Source organism: Setaria viridis, chromosome 1, assembly GCF_005286985.2.
Source record: "Setaria viridis chromosome 1, Setaria_viridis_v4.0, whole genome shotgun sequence".
Classification (NCBI taxonomy): domain Eukaryota; kingdom Viridiplantae; phylum Streptophyta; class Magnoliopsida; order Poales; family Poaceae; genus Setaria; species Setaria viridis.
Window position 1 is genome coordinate 9,508,327 of NC_048263.2, and position 24,511 is coordinate 9,532,837.

General features: G+C 50.2%; 4 protein-coding genes and 3 non-coding genes across 7 annotated transcripts; 3 read left to right on the forward strand and 4 right to left on the reverse strand.

Annotated features, from left to right (window-relative positions):
* Positions 1–561: 561 nt before the first annotated feature.
* On the forward strand, positions 562–4,041 carry LOC117846077 (rac-like GTP-binding protein 6). Its single transcript, XM_034727184.2, has 8 exons — positions 562–740; positions 827–1,019; positions 2,082–2,169; positions 2,271–2,380; positions 2,698–2,761; positions 3,226–3,290; positions 3,430–3,495; positions 3,585–4,041. The coding sequence occupies exons 2-8, from the start codon at positions 921–923 to the stop codon at positions 3,684–3,686; spliced, it is 594 nt and encodes a 197-aa protein (XP_034583075.1). The 5' UTR covers positions 562–740; positions 827–920; the 3' UTR covers positions 3,687–4,041.
* Positions 4,042–4,959: 918 nt separating this feature from the next.
* Positions 4,960–5,041, reverse strand: TRNAS-GCU (transfer RNA serine (anticodon GCU)). Its single transcript has one exon. It is a non-coding gene; the product is annotated as a tRNA-Ser (tRNA).
* A 123-nt stretch (positions 5,042–5,164) lies between these two features.
* On the reverse strand, positions 5,165–6,114 carry LOC117846087 (ubiquitin-conjugating enzyme E2 28). The gene is made up of 3 exons (XM_034727193.2): positions 5,919–6,114; positions 5,671–5,798; positions 5,165–5,543 (listed from the first exon to the last, which is right to left on the reverse strand). The coding sequence occupies exons 1-3, from the start codon at positions 5,986–5,988 to the stop codon at positions 5,295–5,297; spliced, it is 447 nt and encodes a 148-aa protein (XP_034583084.1). The 5' UTR covers positions 5,989–6,114; the 3' UTR covers positions 5,165–5,294.
* A 2,223-nt stretch (positions 6,115–8,337) lies between these two features.
* LOC117841804 (U2 spliceosomal RNA) lies at positions 8,338–8,534 on the reverse strand. Its single transcript, XR_004637386.1, has one exon. It is a non-coding gene; the product is annotated as a U2 spliceosomal RNA (small nuclear RNA).
* Positions 8,535–11,641: 3,107 nt separating this feature from the next.
* On the reverse strand, positions 11,642–11,838 carry LOC117841806 (U2 spliceosomal RNA). Its single transcript, XR_004637388.1, has one exon. It is a non-coding gene; the product is annotated as a U2 spliceosomal RNA (small nuclear RNA).
* Positions 11,839–15,094: 3,256 nt separating this feature from the next.
* LOC117853709 (probable alpha,alpha-trehalose-phosphate synthase [UDP-forming] 8) lies at positions 15,095–17,838 on the forward strand. The gene is given in 3 exon segments (XM_072291339.1): positions 15,095–16,909; positions 16,912–17,445; positions 17,566–17,838. Coding segments are annotated over 3 exon segments (2,622 nt in total).
* Positions 17,839–21,199: 3,361 nt separating this feature from the next.
* On the forward strand, positions 21,200–23,992 carry LOC117866487 (transcription factor TDR). The gene is made up of 7 exons (XM_034750718.2): positions 21,200–21,462; positions 21,570–21,674; positions 21,792–21,873; positions 21,950–22,030; positions 22,305–22,835; positions 22,951–23,367; positions 23,475–23,992. The coding sequence occupies exons 1-7, from the start codon at positions 21,314–21,316 to the stop codon at positions 23,718–23,720; spliced, it is 1,611 nt and encodes a 536-aa protein (XP_034606609.1). The 5' UTR covers positions 21,200–21,313; the 3' UTR covers positions 23,721–23,992.
* The last annotated feature ends 519 nt before the right edge of the window (positions 23,993–24,511 follow it).

Here is a 24,511-nt window from a genome sequence, read left to right on the forward strand (position 1 = left end):
TCCAAACTAGAACAAGGGGACACAAGGCCCCCTATCTCTTGGAGCTTTTCGAGGAGAAGGTAGAGGTAGAAAAAAAAATTCTTATATTTGCAACAATTATGTACAACATTTCTTCTTCATCACCATCTGTGATGAGATCTTGAAATTGAAAGATGAGAGTTGAAAATGAAAGATGAGAGATGAGAAAGAGAGAACGAACATAAAGCTGATAAGAAATATCCAAATAAGTTTAGAACTATCTCATGTGCACCATATACTAATATACCACGTTCTTTCCGCACGAGAACGAGTCCTCTGAAACTAACATCAAGAGTTCGAGACACTCACGACCAAGCGTTGCCACGACATTCTTTACTTAACTACTTCTAATTGACTAATAATTTCGATTAATTCGTGCAATAATAATAACAGAGCATAGGAGGTGCGAGGTGTGGCCGCGTAAGGGCAGTAATAATACCCCGGGGGCAGGGGCAGGGCAGCAGGGAGGGGGGCAATAAAGAAGGAAATGATGCGCGCGCACACCGTGGCCACCCCCTCTCTCTCCTCTCTCTCTCTCTCTCTCCTCAAGCCCTCCACCACCACCACCCACCGTTCCGGCGCGGAGACCGCTTCCCTTCCCCCACCCCCGCAACCCTCTCCTCCCCCGCCCGCCTCCTCCGCGCTTCCCTCCATTTGTCCGCGCCCCGCTCCCTCCCGATCTTAACCACCCGCCGCGCGCTCCCGCCACCCGGCTTCCTCTGGTCCGCCCTCCTTCCCCCCCCTCCCTCACCACCAAAACGCTCGGCTGCCCCCAACTTTCCATCTCTCTTCTTCTTGTTCCCCCCAGAGGACGCGGAGGAGGAGGAGGAGGAAGAAGAAGCAGGAGGCCTGCCTCTCCCCCCCTGCACCGGTAGCAAGAGGAGGAGGGAGGGCGGAAGAGGATGAGCGCGTCCAGGTTCATAAAGTGCGTCACGGTCGGGGACGGCGCCGTCGGCAAGACCTGCATGCTCATCTCCTACACCTCCAACACCTTCCCCACCGTACGCCCACTTCCCCCTTCCCTCTCCTTTTTTTTTTCACTCATTATCTGCAAAGATTTCCTTGTCCCTTTTTTTCTGCCGGGATTTTGGTCTCGATTGGGAAAAAATGTGGAATTCCGGCCGCATTCTTGATCTGGGTGCTGGATTTGTGGGACAAATCGGGGGAAATCAAACGCCGTTGTGGCTGATTTGCCCCGCGCCTGCTAATTTGTCCCTAGTTACGACAATGCGGCTGCGAATTGCTGCAATCTTTTCATGGTTAGGGTTGGGTCGCGTACCACAGCAGCTGCCCGTTCGTCACAGAGAAAGGGGATCTTTTCTGCGCTATTCCCAAATCAGACCCGAATCGGCGCCTTTAGCACGCTAGGGTTGGGGGGAATCGCCCCCGGCGAGTCTCAAATTTGAAATTTGTTTACAAATTACTTCATTTATAGGAGTTGCTAAAAAATTGGGGGAAATGTAGATTCCCTCGCCAATCTCCGCCCCCACCTCTTGATCCGTTTCGACCAGACCAGGATCGCTTTCCCGACTTTTTAGTTACCCTGCCTGCCTGTACCCTCCTCCGCCACCCACGCCTTCCGTGTGGTTGGTGAAATGGATTGCCATTGTCTCACTTCACGCAATTCCACACTGGTTGTTGCAACAAAAGCATCGCTAGCTTTTCACGCATGCTTCCTTTTCCTACAGTAAATATAGTATTCCTCTTTACGAAAGTTTTTTTTGACCATGTAGTAGCATATCCATAGCACTGGAGATTTTTTTCGAGAGAAGATGCGATTTTGATTTTCACGCGCGCTTTGTGGTAGATTAGCTTGGAGCCCTGAGTAAGTGTGACCACGGACTAGTATATCCGCAGGACCACGGTGGACCGCCCTCCATGCTCGTGGAGGGTCTAATGACAAACTTTTCTAGTTGCTTTTCGTTTAATGCGGGGATGCTTTGTGCCTTCATTCCCTCTTGTTCTCTTCCATGGGCTTGTGCCCATTTTTCAGCTTATGATTTAGTTGTGCATTTAGTGATATGTTATGTGTGTACTTACTGTTGTCACCATTGCTTTGCCAGGACTATGTTCCGACGGTGTTTGACAACTTCAGTGCGAACGTTGTGGTTGATGGTAACACTGTCAACCTCGGGCTATGGGATACTGCAGGTGACTAGCTATCTGTCTTGTTTTGCTACTTATGGCGCTCCCCCCCCCCCCCCCCCCCCCTGATTCAAGGTGGTTAAACTTCGTCTTGGGAACTACAACAGGTCAAGAGGATTACAACAGACTGAGACCACTGAGCTATCGTGGAGCTGATGTTTTCCTTCTGGCCTTCTCACTGATCAGTAAGGCTAGTTATGAGAATGTTTCAAAGAAGGCAAGACACTGATTCTTATTTTCTCTATTTCTTTTTGTTTGAGCTACCTGTTACTTTATGCCGTTTTCTATGGACATCGTTGTTTTTAGATCATTTATGTGATAGTCTTCATTTAGCTGATTTGTGATAACCTCCATTGCTCTGATTTGTCCATCACATTCTGAGTGATTGTTTTTTTCAGTAAAGAAATTCTACTATATTGTCTGGAAACACATTTCCAAAATCAATTTCTGGATAGGATTTAATACAGAGATGGTTTCCAAACTTAAATATCTTGACTTCTTGTCTACTGACTCCAAACCCTTTCCATTTTTCAGTGGATACCTGAACTGAAGCATTATGCACCCGGTGTGCCAATAATTCTCGTGGGGACAAAGCTTGGTAAGAATGATGCAGTCCTAAACTTTGAGAAATCCATCCTTCTGTGCTTGTAAGGTTCATTATGTTAATTTTTGAGGGAAGAAGTTGTTGGTGGTTGTTATTTTGATAACAATAAAATTGCATGAATTTGGCCGTGTTGTTATAATATCATGTGATGACAAAGTCTGTACACTATAAAAGCATGGCTGCTACCCGGATTGCAAATATTGTATATATACCTGTCTGAATTGACTGTTTAGTTTCTGTTCCTGTTTTTTTTGAAACTAATGCAACAGCTAATGGTTAGCTGCCCCTCAGTTTGCTGTTGTCCTGTTGGGTTCAGCGATTTTTTCTTCTTCTGGTTTCCGTAGTGCTTATAATATTTAACTAGTGGCATAACTTCTAGATAACCCATGTATGCATAATGCTACAGATTGCCAGCTGCACTGTATCTCACATTTTCACAATGTGCATTGCACTAACAGATCTTCGAGATGACAAGCAGTTCTTTGTGGACCACCCTGGTGCTGTTCCTATCACTACTGCTCAGGTATGGCTTACTGCCTTGTTTGCCCTTATGAGTATTAGATAAATGCTTGTACATCTAGTGAGTTTTGTCAAGTTTGTCCTGATTTTCTTCTTGCCCAGTCACTGTTGTCTAACTCACATTGTTACCTTGCCACCTGTAGGGAGAGGAGCTAAGAAAGCAAATAGGCGCGCCATACTACATCGAATGCAGCTCAAAGACCCAACTAGTATTGTTATCTGCTCAATCATCTTCTGATCATGCAATATCATGTGAGATACTAACAGGCTTTCTCTTTTGTTTCCACCTGAATTGCAGAACGTAAAGGGTGTCTTCGATGCGGCGATAAAGGTTGTGCTGCAGCCACCCAAGGCGAAGAAGAAGAAAAAGGCGCAGAGGGGGGCGTGCTCCATTTTGTGATCTAATCATCAGTAGACAAAGAAACAAGGGCGAAGTTGCCATGGTTTATTATCGTCGCGTCTTGCTTCAGCGAAACAGCATTGGTGGGTCCCCCTAGGTTTACTGGCAGCTGCAGCAAGTTCTTCTCTTTGTCGAGGCATTGAGCGATCCGTTTGTTTCATTTCCTCCTTCCTGCCTTGTGATTATGTGGGTGTGACTGACAAGTCGTGGCAATTAGGTAACTTGCTTAGAAGGTATTTCCCGTGTTTGAGCAAAAAAATATCTTGTTATCTCTGTTCCATAAGTAGACATGATGTAATCGTACTAAGTTTATTTTTACTTATTTCACTTCAATGGAAAATTATGCTTCCCTTCACATGATGGTCATGCCTGTACGCCAATGCATTCCTAAAGAATGCCTTCCTGTCATGTTTACTGCATTTTGTTTGGCAAATGGAGCATCCTAGTGGTTTGACTTTGCTCATTTGGATACAACAATGATCCCAAGGTTTACAGCTTGCACTGGTATTATAGTATGTGGTACCATGTAGATCATGGAGAGCATGTTTGCAAGTAGCAGTTGCAACAGAAGAATATCCATTCGTCTGATACGATATCAGAAGGTTACAGACCTTAAAAACCAGTATTATCTTTAGAAAGCCATGTGGACAGGGCAACAACTTCTTCCTATAGCCGGGGAATGTGGTGCTGCACACGTCCAGGTTCCAAAGATTTGAGTAGGATTTGGATGGTTTCATCAACGTGTGCTTCGTTTGGTTGATTCTTTCCACCACATTTCAGTGTGAAACTTGCTGGTGCAGCAGCAGACTGGAACCAATTTGTTTTAGGGAACCATTTCACTCTTCCATTTTTGTTGTCACGTGCCATTGCTTGAAATAAAGTGTTGGGGGCGAAGAACGGTACGCTGGAAACCCTTGCGTTGGTTTCTGTTCTAATGGAGCGTCTTGCAAAGAACCGAGGCAAAATGCAAAATCAGCACCAGAGCTAATAAGAACAAAAAAAAATTAAAACAAAAAACAATTTCGAGCGACAAGGAAACCTTAAATCCTATTATGCTGTGTACAATTACGTACTTGTCCCCGAGCAATGCAGTGAGTGGAGGGGTGTTTCGGTACTTTCCTATGACGGATTAGCAAAAAAAAAGTTCCGTTGCCGGCTTTCGAACCCGGGTCTCTCGGGTGAGAGCTAGACTACAACGGAAGGTTGAGACACTGGGATGAGTACATCTTAAAATCATATTTCTAAAAAGGAAGGAAAAATGCAAAAAGAATTACGACGCCTGAGAGATTCGAACTCTCGCGGGGAAACCCCATGTACTTAGCAGGCACACGCCTTAACCACTCGGCCAAAGCGTCGTTGTTGGGAGCGTACGAGATAAAATTTATTATAATTTGGATTCAGACACGGAAGGCCATCAAAATCGTGCATATGATCGTTCTTAGTTATCATCCTTCCTGAGATCTCAACTCTAGGCTTAGTTAGTGAATTAAAGCAATCTTATTGTTCATGGATGTTGGTTACATGTGATCTTGTCCCCTGCCTGCTCTGCTCTCTCACTCCGCCACTCATGCTCCCTGAGCTGCTTGAGTGAGGAGAGCTGAAAGAGCTCTAGCCCATGGCGTACTTCTGCGTCCACCCCCTTGCCGTGGACTCGTATCTGAGGCGGTCGGTCTTGCACATGTGCGCGATCTCCGGCACCAGCGGGTCGTCCGGGTTTGGGTCCGTCAGCAGCGAGCAAATGGAGAGCAGGACCTTGGAGATGGTCAGCGCCGGGCTCCACTGCTCCTTGAGAATGTCCAGGCAGATGTTGCCGTTGCTGTTAATGTTCGGGTGGAACACCTTCGTCTTGAACGCCACCTGTTTCATTTGTTCGTGGTTTTCATTCATTCAGTTCGTCGTCGTCGATGAGCATGAGATTCTCAGCTCAGACTTCATAACATTGCATAATTCAGCGAAATTTTGGAGATGAAGAGTGGGTGAGTACCTTGGGAGGCTTGAATGGATAGTCTGGAGGGAAGTGGATGGTGACCAGGAACACGCCTCCAGAGTAGGGGCTGTCGCTGGGGCCGATGATCGTCGCTTGCCAGTGGAATATGTCATCAGACACAGGGCCTGATCACAAAGAACAGTTGAACCAGAATTCAGAAGAAAGAAAATTCAACTTTGAACTTCCTTTTTCTTTGGGGTCTGAAATTGTATGCCTGACCATGTGTACACCAAACTGATTGATACCTGCGCTGCAGGACGTCGGTGGATCCCTCTGCAGGTCCTTGAGCTCCTTGATGATTCTCCGCAGCGCCATGGATATCGGATCCTTGCACTAGCTCCTGAACAGCTCTTGAAAGGAATGAAGAGTGCCTTATTGATCTGAAAGTCTCAAACTGCACAACTAACGAAACCGGTTTGCTTCGGTGTCCGGGAACCGAGGATCGCTGGGCCTCTATATATACACCCACAGAAAGAAAGAATTTTGTTCTTGCCCGCTGAAAAGAACCTTTTGGCCATGGTCAATGGCATTAGATTCTTGAATGAGATGGAAGAAGAAAGCAAAAGGCTAGAGCAATGATAATAAACAATGACAATATCACACCAAATATTCTCCGTGAAGATCAAACTAGCGGTCGCGCATTTGCGCTTGTGCTTGAAATGAATTTAGGGTTCCAAGGGAATGTATTCACCGTGAAGCTAGTGAAGAGGTGAGATTCTGACCGAAAGGGCGATTGCAAGTGGGAAAAAGTAGTGCCATAACATAACTTGTACAACCGACGGCTCTGGTTCGTCGAACGTGATGTTCATTTCAGTGGCAACAAAAATGGAAGAGAAGATGTCCCATAGAAAGAAAAAATAGAAAAAAAATCATCTTTGCATCTAATATCATCGGACATCCGGTCGGTGTGTGTTCTTGGTAGCATATGCTTATGGGCCTGAACTGTCGAAATATTCTAGCTTATCACAAGTAGAATCTTGGCTGTTTGAGGCCAAATCATACAGTACTGCCTCATGGTTCTTCGGTATGGAGCATCTTCGGTAGAACTTTGGTTCGATTCTCGTTGAGCAATCGATTCAGAGCAAGACTTTGAGGCTCCATTTGGTTTCACGGAATTGGGGTAGCTCAACTTCGATTTCCGTGTGGCAATCGAAATGGGTTCCAATTTCATTGCTGTGTCTGGTTAGCAAGGAAAAGCATTGAGACAACATCAGATTCAACCAATTCCAACTACACCGTTCGGCTGCCAATCTTGAGAAATGGAAATCCTTTGCGTCAGTAAAATTGTGAATGCAACGAAAGTTGAACAGCGCGGCTGGGGACCATCTTTTTTGACCCCCGCGTCGTCTCTCTCGGGAGCGCACGTCGGCCGCCGCCGTCATCCCTTGCCGACGACGGCGACGGTGGCGGCGGCGGCCAGCGACAGCCCCCCAAGCGGAGGCAGCCGCGTTTTCATCCCGTTTTCCCCTTCTCCAACCCCTCCTGCTCCTTCCCCTTCATCCTTGGCTTGGTCCGGCGGCAGTTCGGCATGGTTGGTGGCAGGATCCGCGAGGTAGGGTACCGGATCTGTGCTCTCCCTGCGGGATTCGCTCGGATTCGGTGGCGGCCGGTGCGGGTCGGGCGCGGCTGGGCGGCGGCTGCTGCTCCCCTGCCTGCGCAACGGTGGGCGCTGGTGCTGCAGTTTCGTGTAGCGGCGGCCCAGATCCAGCCGGAGGCAGCGTGATACGGCGGCGCGTGCGTCGGGCGCGCGGCTTGGCCCGGCGATGGCGGCTGGCGAGCGACGTTGCCCGATAAGGGCGGCGACCGCGCCTGGCGTGCGGCGTGGCTCGGCTGCGGCGACTGCTCCCGGCAGAGTCACGAGAGAGATGTCCCAATGCAACCCGGTCGATGATGTGGTGTTGAGTTGGGTTTGTCGATATCCCAATCCAACCAACGTCCCAATCTAAGTTGATGTCCCAATCTAACTGGCTGATGTTGTGTTGAGTTTGTTGTCCTAATCCAACCAACAGACGATGTGTCGTTAAGTTGAGTTTATTGATGTTCCAATCCAACCAACATGTTAATGTCCCAATCCAACCAACATGTTTATGTCCCAATTCAACCGGCGATGTTGTGTTGTTAAGTTTGGAGCTGATGTTGTGTTGCTGAATTATGTTAATGTCCCAATCCAACCGACGATGATGTTGTGCGATGATGTTGTGTTGCTCAGTTAAGTTTGGTTGGAGTTGGGGACCATTTCCTCAGGCTGGGCTTATTCTACTTTTTAATATAATCTCGTTAAAAAAAAGAAAGTTGAACAGCGCTCGTTGGGCCGAAGCCTTGGTGCTCGAACTGCCTGCCCCGGTGACGAGAGCAAGCCCATGCGGCCGGCATTGCGGGCTGGGCTCATCTGGGCCAAGCTGAACTCGGGAATACTTCCGCCATAACAAACTCCAGTTGGATAATGCTTTGATTCGAAGCAGCAGAGAACATAACTCTCCGAATTCTGCAAACTTCAATTTAAAATTTAATTTGAATTGGTTGGGGCGCGCCAGGCCCTGCCAGCAGTCTCCGAATTCTGCAAACTTCAATTTAAAATTTAATTTGAATTGGTTGGGGCGCGCCAGGCCCTGCCAGCAGTCTCCGAATTCTGCAAACTTCAATTTAAAATTTAATTTGAATTGGTTGGGGCGCGCCAGGCCCTGCCAGCAGTGCAACGACTGGGCGACGCTCGAGGACCCCAGTGGCAAGCCACTGTAGTGGGCCCTCCCCCACAAAAAATAAATTTAATATCGAAGTGGGCACATGGCCCACATATCAGATATTAAACTGATAAGAACAGATACTACACTTGATCTTAGCCAAAAGGCCGAGAAAGGTATGAGTTGCTACGTTGCGGTGCCCATTGTTTTGTATTGGTCTCCACCGACTCACTTGCCTTGGCTTAGCAGTATGGCACAAATCCTGTGCTAACTCCAGGGGTTTGCAGATAATCTATGGGGTGAAGAGCCGGGCCATGCTATCGTGTTGAACACAAACCTATCACTATTACAGCCCATAAGCGCGGCCTAGCATATTTTTCCATAAAACAGCCCATAGGATTTCCTTTGTGCCTCAGCCAGCAGTCCATTTTTCTTCTTTGGGCCGCAGCAATTCCACTTCAGGCCCAGGGACGGGAATAAGGCCTGAGTAATTAATTAATTAATCTTCTTTGGGCTTGCAGGTGAAGGGGGCGGGCGGGTGCACGCGGGGAAGGAGACGGGCGGTGTCCGCGTAAGCGAGAGCGCGGGCTGGGAGCTCACAACGGCACGTGGCCGTGTTCATGGTGGCCTGCTCAAGCTGCTGCTTAGTTAACTCCGTTCCTTGACGGCGCTGAAGACTCCTCCCGTACAGTGCAAGAGGCGGAGGCCTCCTGGTTGAGGAAGGTGATAAATGATGCAGTGGCGCTGGCTAAATTTATTGCCTGCTTAAATCGATTCACTGATGCTTGATTGAATCGTGCGCGTCTCTGGAATGAAGACACGCAAGTGATTTGGTGTTCCTGTAGGATTCGTTGTTATGTATTTCTCAAATTTGGATGTTTCGCATGCTACCAGCGAGATTTATAACAGAAATCCTCCCAAGCCATGCTAGTCGTGGTGGTCGCTCTCATCTCACAACCCCACGAAGGAGATGCATCAGCCTCTGCTACCGTGGTTGCGCCGCCGCCGCCTTCGGCCGCTGGCCCAGCTTTATGCGGAACCCGCACGCACTGGTCAATGGTGTCGTGACGGCCGACATGGTGGGTAAGCATGCCTGCTGCTCTTTGGACTGAGCGCTGCCGTCGTGGCCCGTGGCGGCGGCGCGTGGGCGAGCGTAGTGCGCTCGCGCACTCGGTGGCGGCGGCATTGTGGCACAAGGGCACCTAGCAACGGCGCCGCTACATGGAGCTCGCGACCGATAATGTACGGCGATTGAGGCGGCGTTGATGGAGCTCGCAACTGAAGACGAAGGGAGGTCACGGCGCTCACGATGTGCTCGACCAAATGCCTGAGAGGGAGGAAAGAAGAGGGAGGAAAGAGAAAATGTCCGGTCAGCGTGCCATGTCACCGTTAGATGCTCACGTGGAGGGGTATGGACCTAGATGGTACAACATAAAAAGTTTATGAAACTAAAAATGCACTTTTAACTCACTTACAAGTTGATGGACGTGGTGCATTTTACTCTTAATTTACCCTGTCAAAACCGAACATTTACCCTCTCAACCGAACAACCACTCAAAAGTCGAAACCGTAGAACTATTGGATACAAGATGGGACGAACATGAAAGATATGGTTCTCAATCATTAATTTAAGAATGAAAGCTGCCAGATTCATCATGTGTAGCAACGGCTGCTCAAGCAGTTGTAGATGGTAGAAGACGGGGAGCATCAGATGAGGTATCACAAATAAATTCACTCGATGGTATTTGTCACACCCTAAAATTTTTAGGAGGTGAATAAAAAGAATAAATAAATAATGATTTTCTCAGAATTTAAATTTTTTTCCAATATTTATTTTTCTTTGCAGGAAATTTAGTATGCGAAAAAATAATTGTTTGTTTTTTGGAATTAAATAATGTTGTTTTTTGTCTGTGCATTCATGCCGATGCATCTTGGTTTTTCTTGAGTGCAAAAGGTTTTAAAATGCATTTAGACGATGACCAGGTTCTTCTAAGAATTTTTCAGCTTTTTCTAAAATTTATTCTCGTTTTCCTTGAGCTTAATCCAATTTTTGGATGGTTCTTGTCGTTGCTAAGAATTACCCAATTTTTGGATGGTTCTTGTCGTTGCTAAGAATTACGAGTCAAGACTACGGCAAGTGAATTTATTTCTATGCGCGTAAGGCCCGGATGGATGCACGAGAGGACACGAGGTTTATACTGGTTCGGGCAGAAATAGCCCTACGTCCAGTGCGGGGAGCTGCTCGTGTTACTCGTGCAGAGTTTGCAGTAGGGGTTACAAACAGGCGAGAGAAGGAAGCCGGTTCCAAGTCTCTGTGGGTGTGTACTGATGCTCATGAGAAGAGGGTATGAGTAGGGATTCGCTCGGATTCGGTGGCGGCCGGTGCGGGTCGGGCGCGGCTGGGCGGCGGCTGCTGCTCCCCTGCCTGCGCAACGGTGGGCGCTGGTGCTGCAGTTTCGTGTAGCGGCGGCCCAGATCCAGCCGGAGGCAGCGTGATACGGCGGCGCGTGCGTCGGGCGCGCGGCTTGGCCCGGCGATGGCGGCTGGCGAGCGACGTTGCCCGATAAGGGCGGCGACCGCGCCTGGCGTGCGGCATGGCTCGGCTGCGGCGACTGCTCCCGGCAGAGTCACGAGAGAGATGTCCCAATGCAACCCGGTCGATGATGTGGTGTTGAGTTGGGTTTGTCGATATCCCAATCCAACCAACGTCCCAATCTAAGTTGATGTCCCAATCTAACTGGCTGATGTTGTGTTGAGTTTGTTATCCTAATCCAACCAACAGACGATGTGTCGTTAAGTTGAGTTTATTGATGTTCCAATCCAACCAACATGTTAATGTCCCAATCCAACCAATATGTTTATGTCCCAATTCAACCGGCGATGTTATGTTGTTAAGTTTGGAGCTGATGTTGTGTTGCTGAATTATGTTAATGTCCCAATCCAACCGACGATGATGTTGTGCGATGATGTTGTGTTGCTCAGTTAAGTTTGGTTGGAGTTGGGGACCACAGGCTGGGCTTATTCTACTTTTTAATATAATCTCGTTAAAAAAAAGAAAGTTGAACAGCGCTCGTTGGGCCGAAGCCTTGGTGCTCGAACTGCCTGCCCCGGTGACGAGAGCAAGCCCATGCGGCCGGCATTGCGGGCTGGGCTCATCTGGGCCAAGCTGAACTCGGGAATACTTCCGCCATAACAAACTCCAGTTGGATAATGCTTTGATTCGAAGCAGCAGAGAACATAACTCTCCGAATTTTGCAAACTTCAATTTAAAATTTAATTTGAATTGGTTGGGGCGCGCCAGGCCCTGCCAGCAGTGCAACGGCTGGGCGACGCTCGAGGACCCCAGTGGCAAGCCACTGTAGTGGGCCCTCCCCCACAAAAAATAAATTTAATATCGAAGTGGGCACATGACCCACATATCAGATATTAAACTGATAAGAACAGATACTACACTTGATCTTAGCCAAAAGGCCGAGAAAGGTATGCTCTGGGAGGATGCCCTGGGTCTCGTTATATAGCTGGTCGACGCCTCCGTGCTGCTAGGCTTGGCGAGGTGGGACAAACAGGTCAACGCGCTGCGCCGCTGCCGATCAGCGCTTCGGCCGAGCGCTGTGCCGTGCCATATGTAATGGGCCGCGGCCCATCAAGTGTTGCCGCCTTCTCTTATCCTTTGACTTCTACGTAGGCCCACCACTACCAAACGGCAGGACGTCGAAGCCCAGCACACCGGATGCTCTTCTTTTCAGTTCTTTTTTATTGTCTGTTCTTTGCCAGCCCCAATGACTATAACGACTTTTATTCGGAAAATGTATCTCTGGGCTGGCGGCGTGTGTGGGTTTGCCTTGTGTTGGGCCTCTGCTGTGGCCACATGGCCCACAAGCCCGCACAACCTCGCCATCCTCCTCCTCCTCCCGTTCCCCAACCCGCGCGAGGTCGCCGCCGAACCCTACCTCAGACATCAGTCCCTCTCGTCCGATCTCTCCTTCCAACACCCATAGCTCTCCTCCAATCTCCTTTTCTTCGATTGGGACCCATAATTGCCATGCCGTTGTATCGTTTTTTATCGTTGGTCCTGTATATAGTCAGGTCTGGGTTTCAGAGCTCACTTGTGCTGTGAGGGCTCAGAACATGTTGTTTGCCCCGTTTCTAGACACGGGTAATTTCTCTCTCTTGCAACGACCTAAGGGTAGCAGCATTTTCGTTGAGTCCAATATGTATTGCAGTAATATATAGATACAGTAGTTGTTGTTGATTGAAAGAATTTTTCATGCTTACTGCTTGGTTCTTTGCAACTTGAGGAGGACAGAGCTCACAATGAGGAGATGAGATATATCATTGATAATTAATATGTGTAAAGCCATGAAGATCAGTGACTGGTTTAGCCTGCAGGCAGGAGAGCTTTAAGAAGCTCCGCAAACATCTTGCATGAGGGTCCTTTGATCGTGTCAAAGAATCTACCCAGATCTTTTCGAAAGAATGTATATTAGAGCTAGCTCTTGTGTTACTGGAGGAGGACTTCCTTTCTGAAGCCATTTCAAGGCAAACAAGGAGGCCGGGAAGAAGATGAGCCAAGCAACGGGAAAGGCGCAGGATGTGATAAAAGAAGAGCTTGAGAAGAACAACAAGCAGTACGAAGAGCATCTTGAAGATGAAGCTTAGGAGGATGACAAGGGTATGCATGTGGATGGAGGGGATGAGATTGAAGATCCTGGTAAGTTGACTATGTCGAAATCATAAGAGCTAGGTGATTATGGTGATGAGGACTGTCCATGAGTAAGAAATTGAGCAAGAAAGATAAGCTGATGGACAGGAAGCTCTTGAAATACCAAGTGAAATAACATGGGTTGTTGTTGATGAGAAATTCAAGGAAGTTGTGGTATCAAGGTACAGGAAAGATAGAGCGTGGTGAGCAACTAACGTTTTTTTACCCGTATGACCAAAACACCTGCTCAGAAGCTTGAAATCCTTTTCCACGTGATTTCTGCACGGTTTGATGTTGTCAAAGAATCGTACAGTATGATTTAAACATTAGTGTTCTCAGAACTATCTATTTCCATATGATAATTGTTGTATCACAAGATTTACCTGTAATTGTTTTTTTTAAAGAACATAGGTTTATGCATTATATTTGTATACAAAGCTGTCAAAAGCAACGAAGAAAGACTCAGGAAAAAAAGAGAACAAGCAAAAGAAATATGTTTCAAGAGATCAATGTTCCACTTTATGGTTGTAAGCCAGCAAAGTAGGATTACTACGTTAATTGAACATTACCACACACATCCTTTTCTTCCATCAGAAATTGGCATCTTATCCTTTGGATTCATATCATCTCGAACGGGTATCTACAATGACAAAGTTTTCTCAATCTTTTTTTCTAGTCATTAAATATTGTAGCCCAAAAAATGTATATATCATTGAATAAAATATAAGTTGGCTACGCCATATTTATGAAATAAGCAACAGATCCAAATTGTCCACAAAGGAAGAGCCTGCATAAATGCACGATTCAAAATAATCAGTCCAAGTGCAAAAGAAATGTTATGTCCATATTTATTATTGCAGCCATGGAACCATCCTTTTTCATTATACCAAATCCACAAGAGAAATATGAGAACAAGGATGTCCCACATTAATTGTGGTGGAATTATAAAAGCAATATGCGTATCTTTTGGGCATCATTTTTAGATGTTTTTGGGTATATCTTTTTCTATAAGGTTTGCATTAATAAGCTACAAGTGTATATCTGTTCACTTTATACTTTCCACCCAAACTTCTTTAAAATTTCAAAGTTTTAATTTGGTCCTTGTGACTTGTACAATCTTATGTAAAAGAAATGATACACATATTGCAAAATTTAACCTATGTAATGTGGTTGGGTATTTTCCTTCCTAATTGTAGTTTATAAGAAATGTTGGCCATTGTTCAAAATCAAGTTATAAATACAGGTAACTCAATTATTGTCGTGTTGAAAGGTCAAATTGGCATATAGCGATCGACTGGCGTATCATCATAAATTAGTAGATATGTTTGACGATAGCATAATTGGAAGAAGATACTGGAACCAACATATTCCAAGCACGCGGCATGCTTCTCCAGATATCGTGAAGTGCCATCACCCGCAAACATGAAATCGTTGCATCATTGTCTTCGGGAATGCCAAAATGCGACATGATGCTAGAGCCAAACGAAGCAGCCATGACATTCCACGACTTTTATTGGTTGATATTGTGACGAATACATTTAATCGATATGCTCGATCTACCTGGCATTCCCGCGTAGCGTGTACCAACTAAAAGAACGGCTCCTGAATACTTCCAAATTTGATTCAACAACCTCTGGATATGCCAAAACCACATCGGACAACGAGTGTGATGCCAAACATCAACGGGCGCAAATCGCGCGCGCAAAGCTGTAGTACCTGACTGGATAGCTTCTCTAACGAGATGTCCGTTGCTCACCTCGAAATCGTGAATCCCACGTTCTCCATGGCGGCATTCTTTTGCACACAAGAGCCCTTTTAAACCCTTCATTCCTCTTCTCCTCCCCAAACATATTCTTCCCCTTCTTGAGAAGAGCCTTCTATTGAAATTGCTACAAAATCTAGGCCCCATTTTGCAAATTCCCTAGCAGCTATGCACCTCCAGCCGCCCCTGCCACTGCTATATCTACCCCGCCGCTTCTCCCCCACAGAGCATTCCCCACCACCACCACCACCGGAAGGAAGCTCACTCTCTCCTCCCATGCAAGGAAGCTCAAGCTCCTCGTGCGTCAACAAGCCCTCCCTGGCGCCGCCCGTCCCCGGAGCCGATGGCCCGCCGGCGGCGCGCCGCATCGTGGCGGCCCACCGGCTCCCCCTCCGCGCGTCGCCGGACCCGGACTCGCCGTTCGGCTTCGCCTTCTCCCTCGACCCCGACGCGCCCTCGCTCCAGCTCTCGCGCGGTTTCTCCCCCGCGCCCGTCACCTACATCGGCACCCTCCCCGCCTCGGTCGAATCCAAGATCGTCCCCTCCGACGAACTTAATGACTACCTCATGGAGAACTTCTCCTGCCTTCCCGTGCACCTCGACGGCGGCCGCCACGCCGAGTTCTACGACGGCTTCTGCAAGCGCTACCTGTGGCCGCTTCTCCATTACCTGCTCCCGTTCACGGTGGCCGACGCCGGCAACCTGTACTTCGACGAAGCCGAGTACAGAGCGTTCATCGCGGCGAACAGGCAGTTCGCCGACCGCGTGATCCAGGTGCTCTCCCCCGACGACGGCGACCTCGTCATCGTCCATGACTACCACCTCTGGGCGCTCCCCACCTTCCTCCGCCGCAAGTGCCCGCGCGCCGCCGTCGGGCTGTTCCTCCACACGCCGTTCCCCTCCGCCGAGATCCTCAGCTCCGTCGCCGTCTGCGACGAACTCCTACGCGGTCTACTCAACGCCGACCTCGTTGGCTTCCACACCTCCTACTACGCCCACCAATTCGTCTCCTGCTGCTGGGGCCTCCTCGGCGTCTCCTACAACATCTCCTCCCTGCACGGCGGCCACGTGGGCATCAACTACCACGGCCGGACCGTGCTGGTCAAGACCTTCACCGTTGGCGTCGACATGGGCCGGCTCCGCGCCACGCTGGCCTCGCCGGAGGCCGCCGCCAAGGCCAAGGAGATCGCCGAGGCGTACCGCGGCCGCGTCCTCATGGTCGGTGTCGACGACGTCGACCCCTTCAAGGGCGTGGGCCTGAAGCTCCTCGCCTTGGAGAAGATGCTCGAAGCGGACCAGGACATGCGCCGACGAGTGGTCCTCGTGCAGATCAACAACCCCGCGCGCAGCGCCGGCGGCGATGCTGATGACGTCCGTAGCGAGGCGGCGCAGATCGAGCGGCGCATCAACAGGCGCTTCGGGGACGGCGGCGAGCTGGTCGTCGCCATCGACGGGCCAGTGCCCATGTGGGTGAAGGCGGCCTACTACGCCGCCGCCGACTGCTGCGTCGTCACCGCCGTGCGCGACGGGCTCAACCGGATCCCCTACTTCTACACGGTGTGCCGCGAGGAGGGCGCGCGGCGGGGCGGCGCCGTCGTCGTGTCCCAGTTCGCCGGCTGCGCAGCGTCGCTGGGCGGCGCGATCCGCGTGAACCCGTTGGACCCCGCGGCCCTGGCCGACGCCATGCGCGCCGCCGTCACCATGGACGCCGAGGAGAGGCAGGCGCGGCACAGCGCCAACTACGGCTACCTCCGCGCGCACGATGTCGCCGACTGGGCGCGGTCGTTCGACAAGGCCCTGAACCTCGCCTGCAGGGACCACGCGGCGTTGTTGCTTGTCGGGTTCGGGCTCGGGCTGGGGTACCGCGCAATGGCGCTCCGGCCGAGGTTCCAGGCGCTCACGGCGGAGCACGTCCGGCCGTCGTACCGCGACGCCGCGTGCAGGCTGATCCTGCTGGACTACGACGGGACCATGGTGCCCGAGCAGCAGGACGAGAGGAAGGGGGCGCCGGATGCTGGAATTGTCCGCCTCCTCAACGAGCTCTGCGCCGACCCGAAGAACGTCGTCTTCCTCGTCAGCGGCCGCGGCAAGGATCAGCTGGCGGCGTGGTTCGCTTCCTGCGAGAAGCTCGGCATCTGCGCGGAGCATGGCTACTTCACAAGGTGAAACAACAATTCAACAATTCACTGCCTTCCTTCAGTTATTACTTTTTTTTTGAAAAAGCTCCTTCAGTTATTACTGATCTCGGTCAAAGGTTTGAGATTATTGTGAAGAACCGATCAAGATTTGAGATTGAGATAGACTGCATTGCGACATGTCTATATAAAATATGCATCAGGTGGAGCAAGGGCGATCCATGGGAGGTGATGAACAAGCAGGTGGTGCCTGGCGGCACTGGATCTGGATGGAAGGCGGTAGCTGAGCGAGTGATGAGGCAGTACATGGAGGCAACCGCTGGCTCCTACATGGAGACGAAGGAGACCGCGCTGGCGTGGCACTACCAGAACGCCGACCCGGTGGTGGGCCCGTGCCAGGCCAAGGAGCTCCACGACCACCTCGTCGGCCTGCTCGCCGACGAGCCGGCGTCCGTGGCCATCGGCAGCCAGATCGTGGAAGTGAACCCTCAGGTGCGTGTTGACCGATCGATCAATGCAATTTCAATTCATCGTTTAATTTGTTTGTCTCGATCACCGACAAGTTGGTACTGATTTCTCCTTTTTTTGTCCGCGTGAAAATTAAAATTGCAGGGCGTGAACAAGGGCGTGGCGGTGAGGGGCGTGCTGTCGGCGATGTCGCGGCGCGGGGTGGCGGCGCCGGACCTGGCGCTGTGCTTCGGGGACGGCGAGGCCGACGAGGACATGTTCGAGGCCCTGGCGAGGTCCGGCGCGCGCCTCGCTGCGGGCGCGAGGGTGTTCGCGTGCACCGTGGGGAAGAAGGCGACCGAGGCGGCGTTCTACGTGGAGGAGCCCGCGGACGTGGTCGGCCTGCTCCGCGCCCTGGCACGCTGCTACTCCTACTAGCTCGGCCGAATCGCCGGCTGGCTGGCGGCGCTAAAGCTGCCAGCCGCGGCGGCCGGTGGGGATCTCCTGGATCCAGCCGATCGGATCGTCCAATATCGATCTCGATCGAGAAATTAAGAAGAGTTGTTAGTCGATTGTTATTACCGGTGTGTGCAAGAACAATACTCCATGAACGAACTACCTAGCTAGTGGTGTTGTGGAGCTATATACATATCATCAAAATCAAAAATACATATAATATAATATATATAATATATGTTTGTTTGGCTTTGTTATATATGTGTGTATATATAATATATGCATCATATTAGGAAATTAAAGACCGAAAGAGGAAGAGGACTGATGATGATATGATGCACGCATGGGCTGCATGCCACTGTAGCTGACTGGAGAGTGGATCGGAGTGCCTGCATCTAGGATCTACACCTGCCTGTCCGCAGGCACATTGCATACGCGGCGGATCGGACCAGGTCGTCAGATACCTGACAAGTAAGGCAAGGAAAGGGAAAGCTACAAGGAAGCGGCACGCTCATCATCATCGGCCAGGCCACCGACCGCCGGAAATTAGGACGTAATCTCTTCCGCGATGACGAAGATGATGACACTGCCCGGCCGGCCGGGTCGACCGCCGGACCTTACTACACAGCCGATCGAGCAACTACCGGCCACCGCACCACCGCCGGCGACGAGCACCTTGAGTACGTGTGACACGCAGGCACGGACAGACACTATCACACTACACCTGGAATGGCTTTCGTATGCAACATTGGCAACTACTAGATAGATAGATAGATACAAGTAGGTGGCCGGTGTCTCTATTATGTATGACTCTTACCAATCTAGATGATCGATCACTCTGCTCTTCCGAGGATACAGCTCAATTCCATATAGGGGATGTGAGCCTGTGACCGGCCGGCGGCCCAGAAACACGATGCAGCCCATCAGGTTGTAGGCCCGTTAGTGGAGAATATAGACCAAAGACCTCTTGGTCCTGCTTATACTGAAAGCATCGGGTAGCTGCTGGGGTTTCCAGCTTTACAGAAGAAGCACCATTACAATCACACCTCCACGCCGGCACAAGAACTAGCTTTTGTCAGGTACTCCATGTTTCTACCATCGAAATCTACTTAACAGAAAAAGGAAAGGCAAAAGATTGCGTCGTAGTTCTGTTTTGCTTCCGTCGCTCGCCGTCCGCCACCACGCCATCATCTTATAGTTTGCGCGTCGCTTCGACAGATCACCTCGCCACGCTCTGCCATCAGATCCCCTGTAATTCCTGTTTCAGCTTCAGCAGTAGTTCTTCCCGCCTTGTTCGCCCCTCCACAGCCGCCATCTTGCACCAGTTGGAGTTGAGCAGTCAAATAGCAGTACTAGATCAAGAAGAAGTAATCAGAATTCACAAGAGTGAGCGATCAACACGATCACCTTGACCATGCGTTTTTGAATCTGAAATGTTTCGCAACGCCTTTTCTGTTGTGCCTGTCCTTTTTCTGTCACTGTTGGGCTGAGAGCTCTGACGCATGGACATTGCATCACCAAAGATATCACCACCAGCTAAATCGCGATCTCTTCTTCCTTCCAACAACCTCTTGCGTCTGACAAGGGACCAGAAGGGCGGCTCCATGTCCATTGTCCCCCCCCCCCCCCCCCCCCCCCTGCCCATTTGAACCAACTCGCCGGAGTGAGCGGACACGCAAATTTCCAAGAAACGCCAGCTGAAACGAGGGTGAAGCCTGAATTTACATATAGACTCCTGATTTGGATCGCGATATTAATAATCGCGATCCGAATATATGCAAAATCCCCCCGGTTTCCGTATCGAATTCGGCTCTCGGTCCCTCCACTCCACCTCTGGCTTGTCTGCCGACGGCTCCTCGCCGCCACCCTCCCCGCCTTCCGCGCCAGCAGGAGCTCGATGCCCCATCGCCGTCCGATGCAGTCAAACTCTAGGATCTCTACCTTCACTCTCTCTGCTCCCCCAGCAAGTCCCTAACATGGCGGCAGTCATCGGAGCCAAGCGAGCTCGCCGAGGCGCACGCACTTGAGCTCACGCAGCCGGCCATGGCAGGTTGGTAAGCACTGCGCTCTCGCACTCTGTCCACTCATAGCAACTCTCACCATATGCGCTATTGTACCTGACGAAGGAAGCCGTATGTTGCTGCAATTTTATTTCTTCTGATGTTTCTGCCTCGGATTATGCAGGTGATCGTATTACCATGCATGCGCAAGTAACAATTCATACCAACTATGACAAATCTGCATATGGTTCTGATGTATCGGTGTATCACAATTCACAACACTTGTGATTTTCAGAGTCGTAAGTGCATGCTAATTCCATCGCTTCTACTACAATGGAAGTTTTTATTTCATTCAGCGTTTGTGTATTCAGCAAAAATATTTTACCACCATGTATGATGCATGTAGTCTGACATGGAACTCATATTTTTTATAAAAAAATGGCATAGAACTCATCGGTCATCAACATTGCAGACTTGCGTGTTCTTATTTCTTAACAGATTAGATACCCGAGAATGTGTATTTGTATAGCCAAATCCATGGAATTGGGAAAACAATTGAGAAAAATACGGTCACGTCTTTTTTTGCAACTGACCTAACCATAACAACCCTCACAACAATACAGGTGTGCTAATCGAGCAAAGCATGGTTTTCTTTCAGTTAATCCCAAGATTTTGGTGAACAAATCTGCTTTAGGGAAGAGGTTAGGGGTAATTCAGAGAAGAGACACAGGTGGGGCTGTGAGTGACTCTATATATATACGGTGCTCACACTGGCACTCATGATGCAACTGTCCTGCAATAGAAATGCAATAGAAATGATTTTTCAGTTAGCAATAGCTTTCAGCTGATTCACTTCTCCCCCTCTGCTGAATCATTACCGGATCTCGTCACTGCCTTCAGAGAAGAGGTCACCTGGAAGCTAGAAAGCTTTTTTTCTCTCTGCTTATTGTTGCCAGAGATTACCTAGGCAGGACTCTAGACATCATCATCCAGGTGAATAACAAGGAATTATGTACCTTTGCTTCTTGCATTTTGCTAGCACATAAAAGTTACAGCTACTTATAGACTGCTTCAGTTTAGAGTTCAGATATGAATGTTCAGATGACTGAGCTACTTTTATTTAGTTGCCCAAGTATGATTCTGCTTGTGATCATATATGTAGTAACATCAAGTAGTGATGACACGTGGCACACATCACATGAACCGGTCCATCGGGTCAGATTGTACCCTTGCATGAATCATCCATAGCCTGAAGTTTCTTGCAGCCTTATTTCACACCGATGACATCAACATATCCTATCCTGATTCCTGCATGTTCGTTCAAAAAACAAATCCTGATTCCTGACAGCATGAAAGCGACTTGCGCATGCTCCAACTGACGCTTACATTACATAGCTTCTTGCTTCGATGTGCCTGCAGCTACTCCTAGTACTAGGTGATCACTAGTGCTCGGTGCCATGGGAGGGGGAGATCACCGGTGCATGGCCGCCACGGCGGCCGCTTCTGCCGGGGATGGAGGCGGCAGCGTGGAGGCTGCGCTGAGGCCTCTTGTTGGTGCAAACGCCTGGGACTACTGCATCTACTGGAGGCTGTCTCCTGATCAGAGGTAGCACCGCCTGATCTGACTGTGATCATGCTCCCTGTACTCTGACACTTCCTGGAATTGTTCTGATTCAGTGATTCATCGTCCTCTGTGACACGAACTGCATGCAGGTTCTTGGAGATGGCTGGGTTGTGCTGCAGCAGTGAGTTCGAGGCCCAGGTTTCTGCACTTGGTGAGCTGCCTTCGTCTATCCCACTGGATTCCTCATCTGCAGGGTAATTCACACAGTCCTTACTATCCGTTCATTTCCCCCAAATCAATTCTTACTCAGGAATTCAGGATAGATTGCAAGTTCTTTTTATTGTTAATCTTTGCTGTTTTGCATGGATCAGGATGCACGCCGAGGCAATGATGTCCAACCAGCCGATTTGGCAGACCAGCTGCGTGCCAGAGCTCCCAACAAGTTATTCCACTGTAAGCACAGTTCATCTTTAACCGCCACTGCCTAAGCATCGAACTGCCTAACCAACTACCCCATGACACGATGCAGGAGCTCGGATCCGCCGGACCTAGGACGCGGTTGCTGGTGCCGATCGCCGGTGGCCTCGTCGAGCTCTTCGCCGCCAGATACGTAAGCGACGTCTGAACATACACCTTGATTTCTTGCCGACATCAGAAAGTTCAAGAAACTTATTATTTTAGGCGAAACTTTCAGTTAGGCTAAAGAGTTGTAAGAGCATACAGCTTCAGCGTGAGCTAGCGACGCCGGCCGAGATGTCGCGGCGAACCGCACGCAACAGCCACAGCCTTTGCATTTGGATGATGCACAGGCGCACACAAACACATGACACACCTGACGCTCTATTTTATAATGCCGGCGCGCCGCGCCGTGCGTGCGTGCGCAGATGGCGGAGGAGGAGCAGATGGCGGAGCTGGTCATGGCGCAGTGCGGGGTGCCGGCGCGGGCGACAGAGGGCGAGGGGGACGAGGGCGGCGCCGCCGTGCACACGTGGCCGGAGGCGCCAGGCTTCGCGTGGGACGGCGCCGACCCGCAGCGTATGTTCGGGGCGGTGCCGCCGTCGCTCAGCCTATTCGACGCCGCGGGGGACCCGTTCCTGGTGGCGCCACCGCCCGGGGTGGTCGACGACGCGGCGGCGGCAGGGTGGCAGTACGTCGCGGCGGCCGGGAGCGAGCCGTCGGTGGCGGCGCAGCAGGAGCAGCACGGCGCGGCGCGCGCTGGAGGCGCGGACTCGGGGTCCGAGGGAAGCGACTTGCAGGGGGACCCCGAGGACGACGGCGACGACGACGTGCAGGGGCGGGGCGGCGGCGGCGGCAAGCGGCAGCAGTGCAAGAACCTGCTGGCAGAGCGGAAGCGGAGGAAGAAGCTCAACGAGCGGCTCTACAAGCTCAGGTCGCTCGTCCCCAACATCACCAAGGTTCGTACCCCTCGATCGCTCGTCCCCAACATCACCAAGCTTCTTTGATCAAACATTCATTGGCTGCGATGCGAATTGATTGATCCTTGGCTGATCCTTGGCATTGTTCGTTCAGATGGACCGCGCTTCGATACTCGGAGATGCGATCGACTACATCGTGGGGCTGCAGAACCAGGTGAAGGCGCTGCAGGACGAGCTGGAGGACCCGGCGGACGGCGCCCCCGACGTGCTCCTGGACCACCCGCCGCCGGCGAGCCTGGTGGGGCTAGAGAACGACGACTCGCCGCGCGCGAGCAAGAGGGCCCGGGTAGCGGCGGCGGCGCCGGCGGAGGAGGAGAAGGGGCACGACATGGAGCCGCAGGTGGAGGTGCGGCAAGTGGAGGCGAACGAGTTCTTCCTGCAAGTGCTGTGCGAGCACAAGCCCGGCCGCTTCGTCCGCCTCATGGACGCCGTCAACGCCCTCGGCCTCGACGTCACCAATGTCAACGTGACCTCCTACAAGACCCTCGTCCTCAACGTCCTCCACGTCGCCGTACGTGTATATTATAACCAACTGCGGCTACCTCGCCACCGCCATTGATGAAGCTCGTATACAGCACGTGCTCATCAAGAACGTTTGCATTGGTTGGTTGATTGCAGAGGCGGGACAACGAGGTGGCGGTGCAGGCGGACAGGGTGAGGGACTCGCTGCTGGAGGTGACGCGGGAGTCCTACGGCGGCGTCTGGTCGTCGGCGGCACCGGCGGTGGGGAGCAGCGGCAGCATCGACGTGAAGCTCGACTGCGTCGACGTGAAGCTCGATGGTGGCGTCGATGTGCAGGCACCGGCGGCTGCGGCGGAAGACCATTACGGCGGTTACAACCATCTCCTCCAGTACCTCACCTGATCATACGCCACCAGTTCATGGATCATCCTTCGTGTTCAATCAAAGGGATCAACTAATAAAACGGGTTTCATGCAAGTAGAACACTACTGTTGAATTGTGTCATCAAAATGAGTTAGTTTTATTTATTTATTTTGAACATTCTTGCGTTTTTCTTTGAGACTTATACATCTACAAATAAACTACTAAAATCAATTGCGTGTACTAGATTTTGAAGGAAAATGTAAAACCTCATGTATATGACATGGCTTATCTTAAACATTAACTTCTCTTCATGCCATCGTTGATCCACCACCTATCCCATGTATTTCTTACCATACATCTCACTGTTAATTCAAAAAAAATAAATAGCTTCAATAGTTAATGTGATCACATGTATATGTGAAAAATTCATGTTCGGTTTTGAATCCTAATAGTTGAAAACGTACTACATCACACTCACACAACCCACACAAAGGTGAGTGTGCATGACATCACACGTATATAAATAAAGCGTCATTTTCTTCTATGCCAATTATTAGAGCATCTAAATTCCTCCCTTATTTGGTACTCACGAGCTGAAAATGTACTACATCACACTCACACAACCCACACAAAGGTGAGTGTGCATGACATCACACGTACATAAATAAAGCGTCATTTTCTTCTATGCCAATTATTAGAGCATCTAAATTCCTCCCTTATTTGGTACTCACGAGCGGTTGTGATCGGAATTTGAAAATTAAGCTCTTCCAAAAAATTGAGTAATTTTATTTCAGCCAAAATAAATGTCGTTGATCAACATACATTTCATT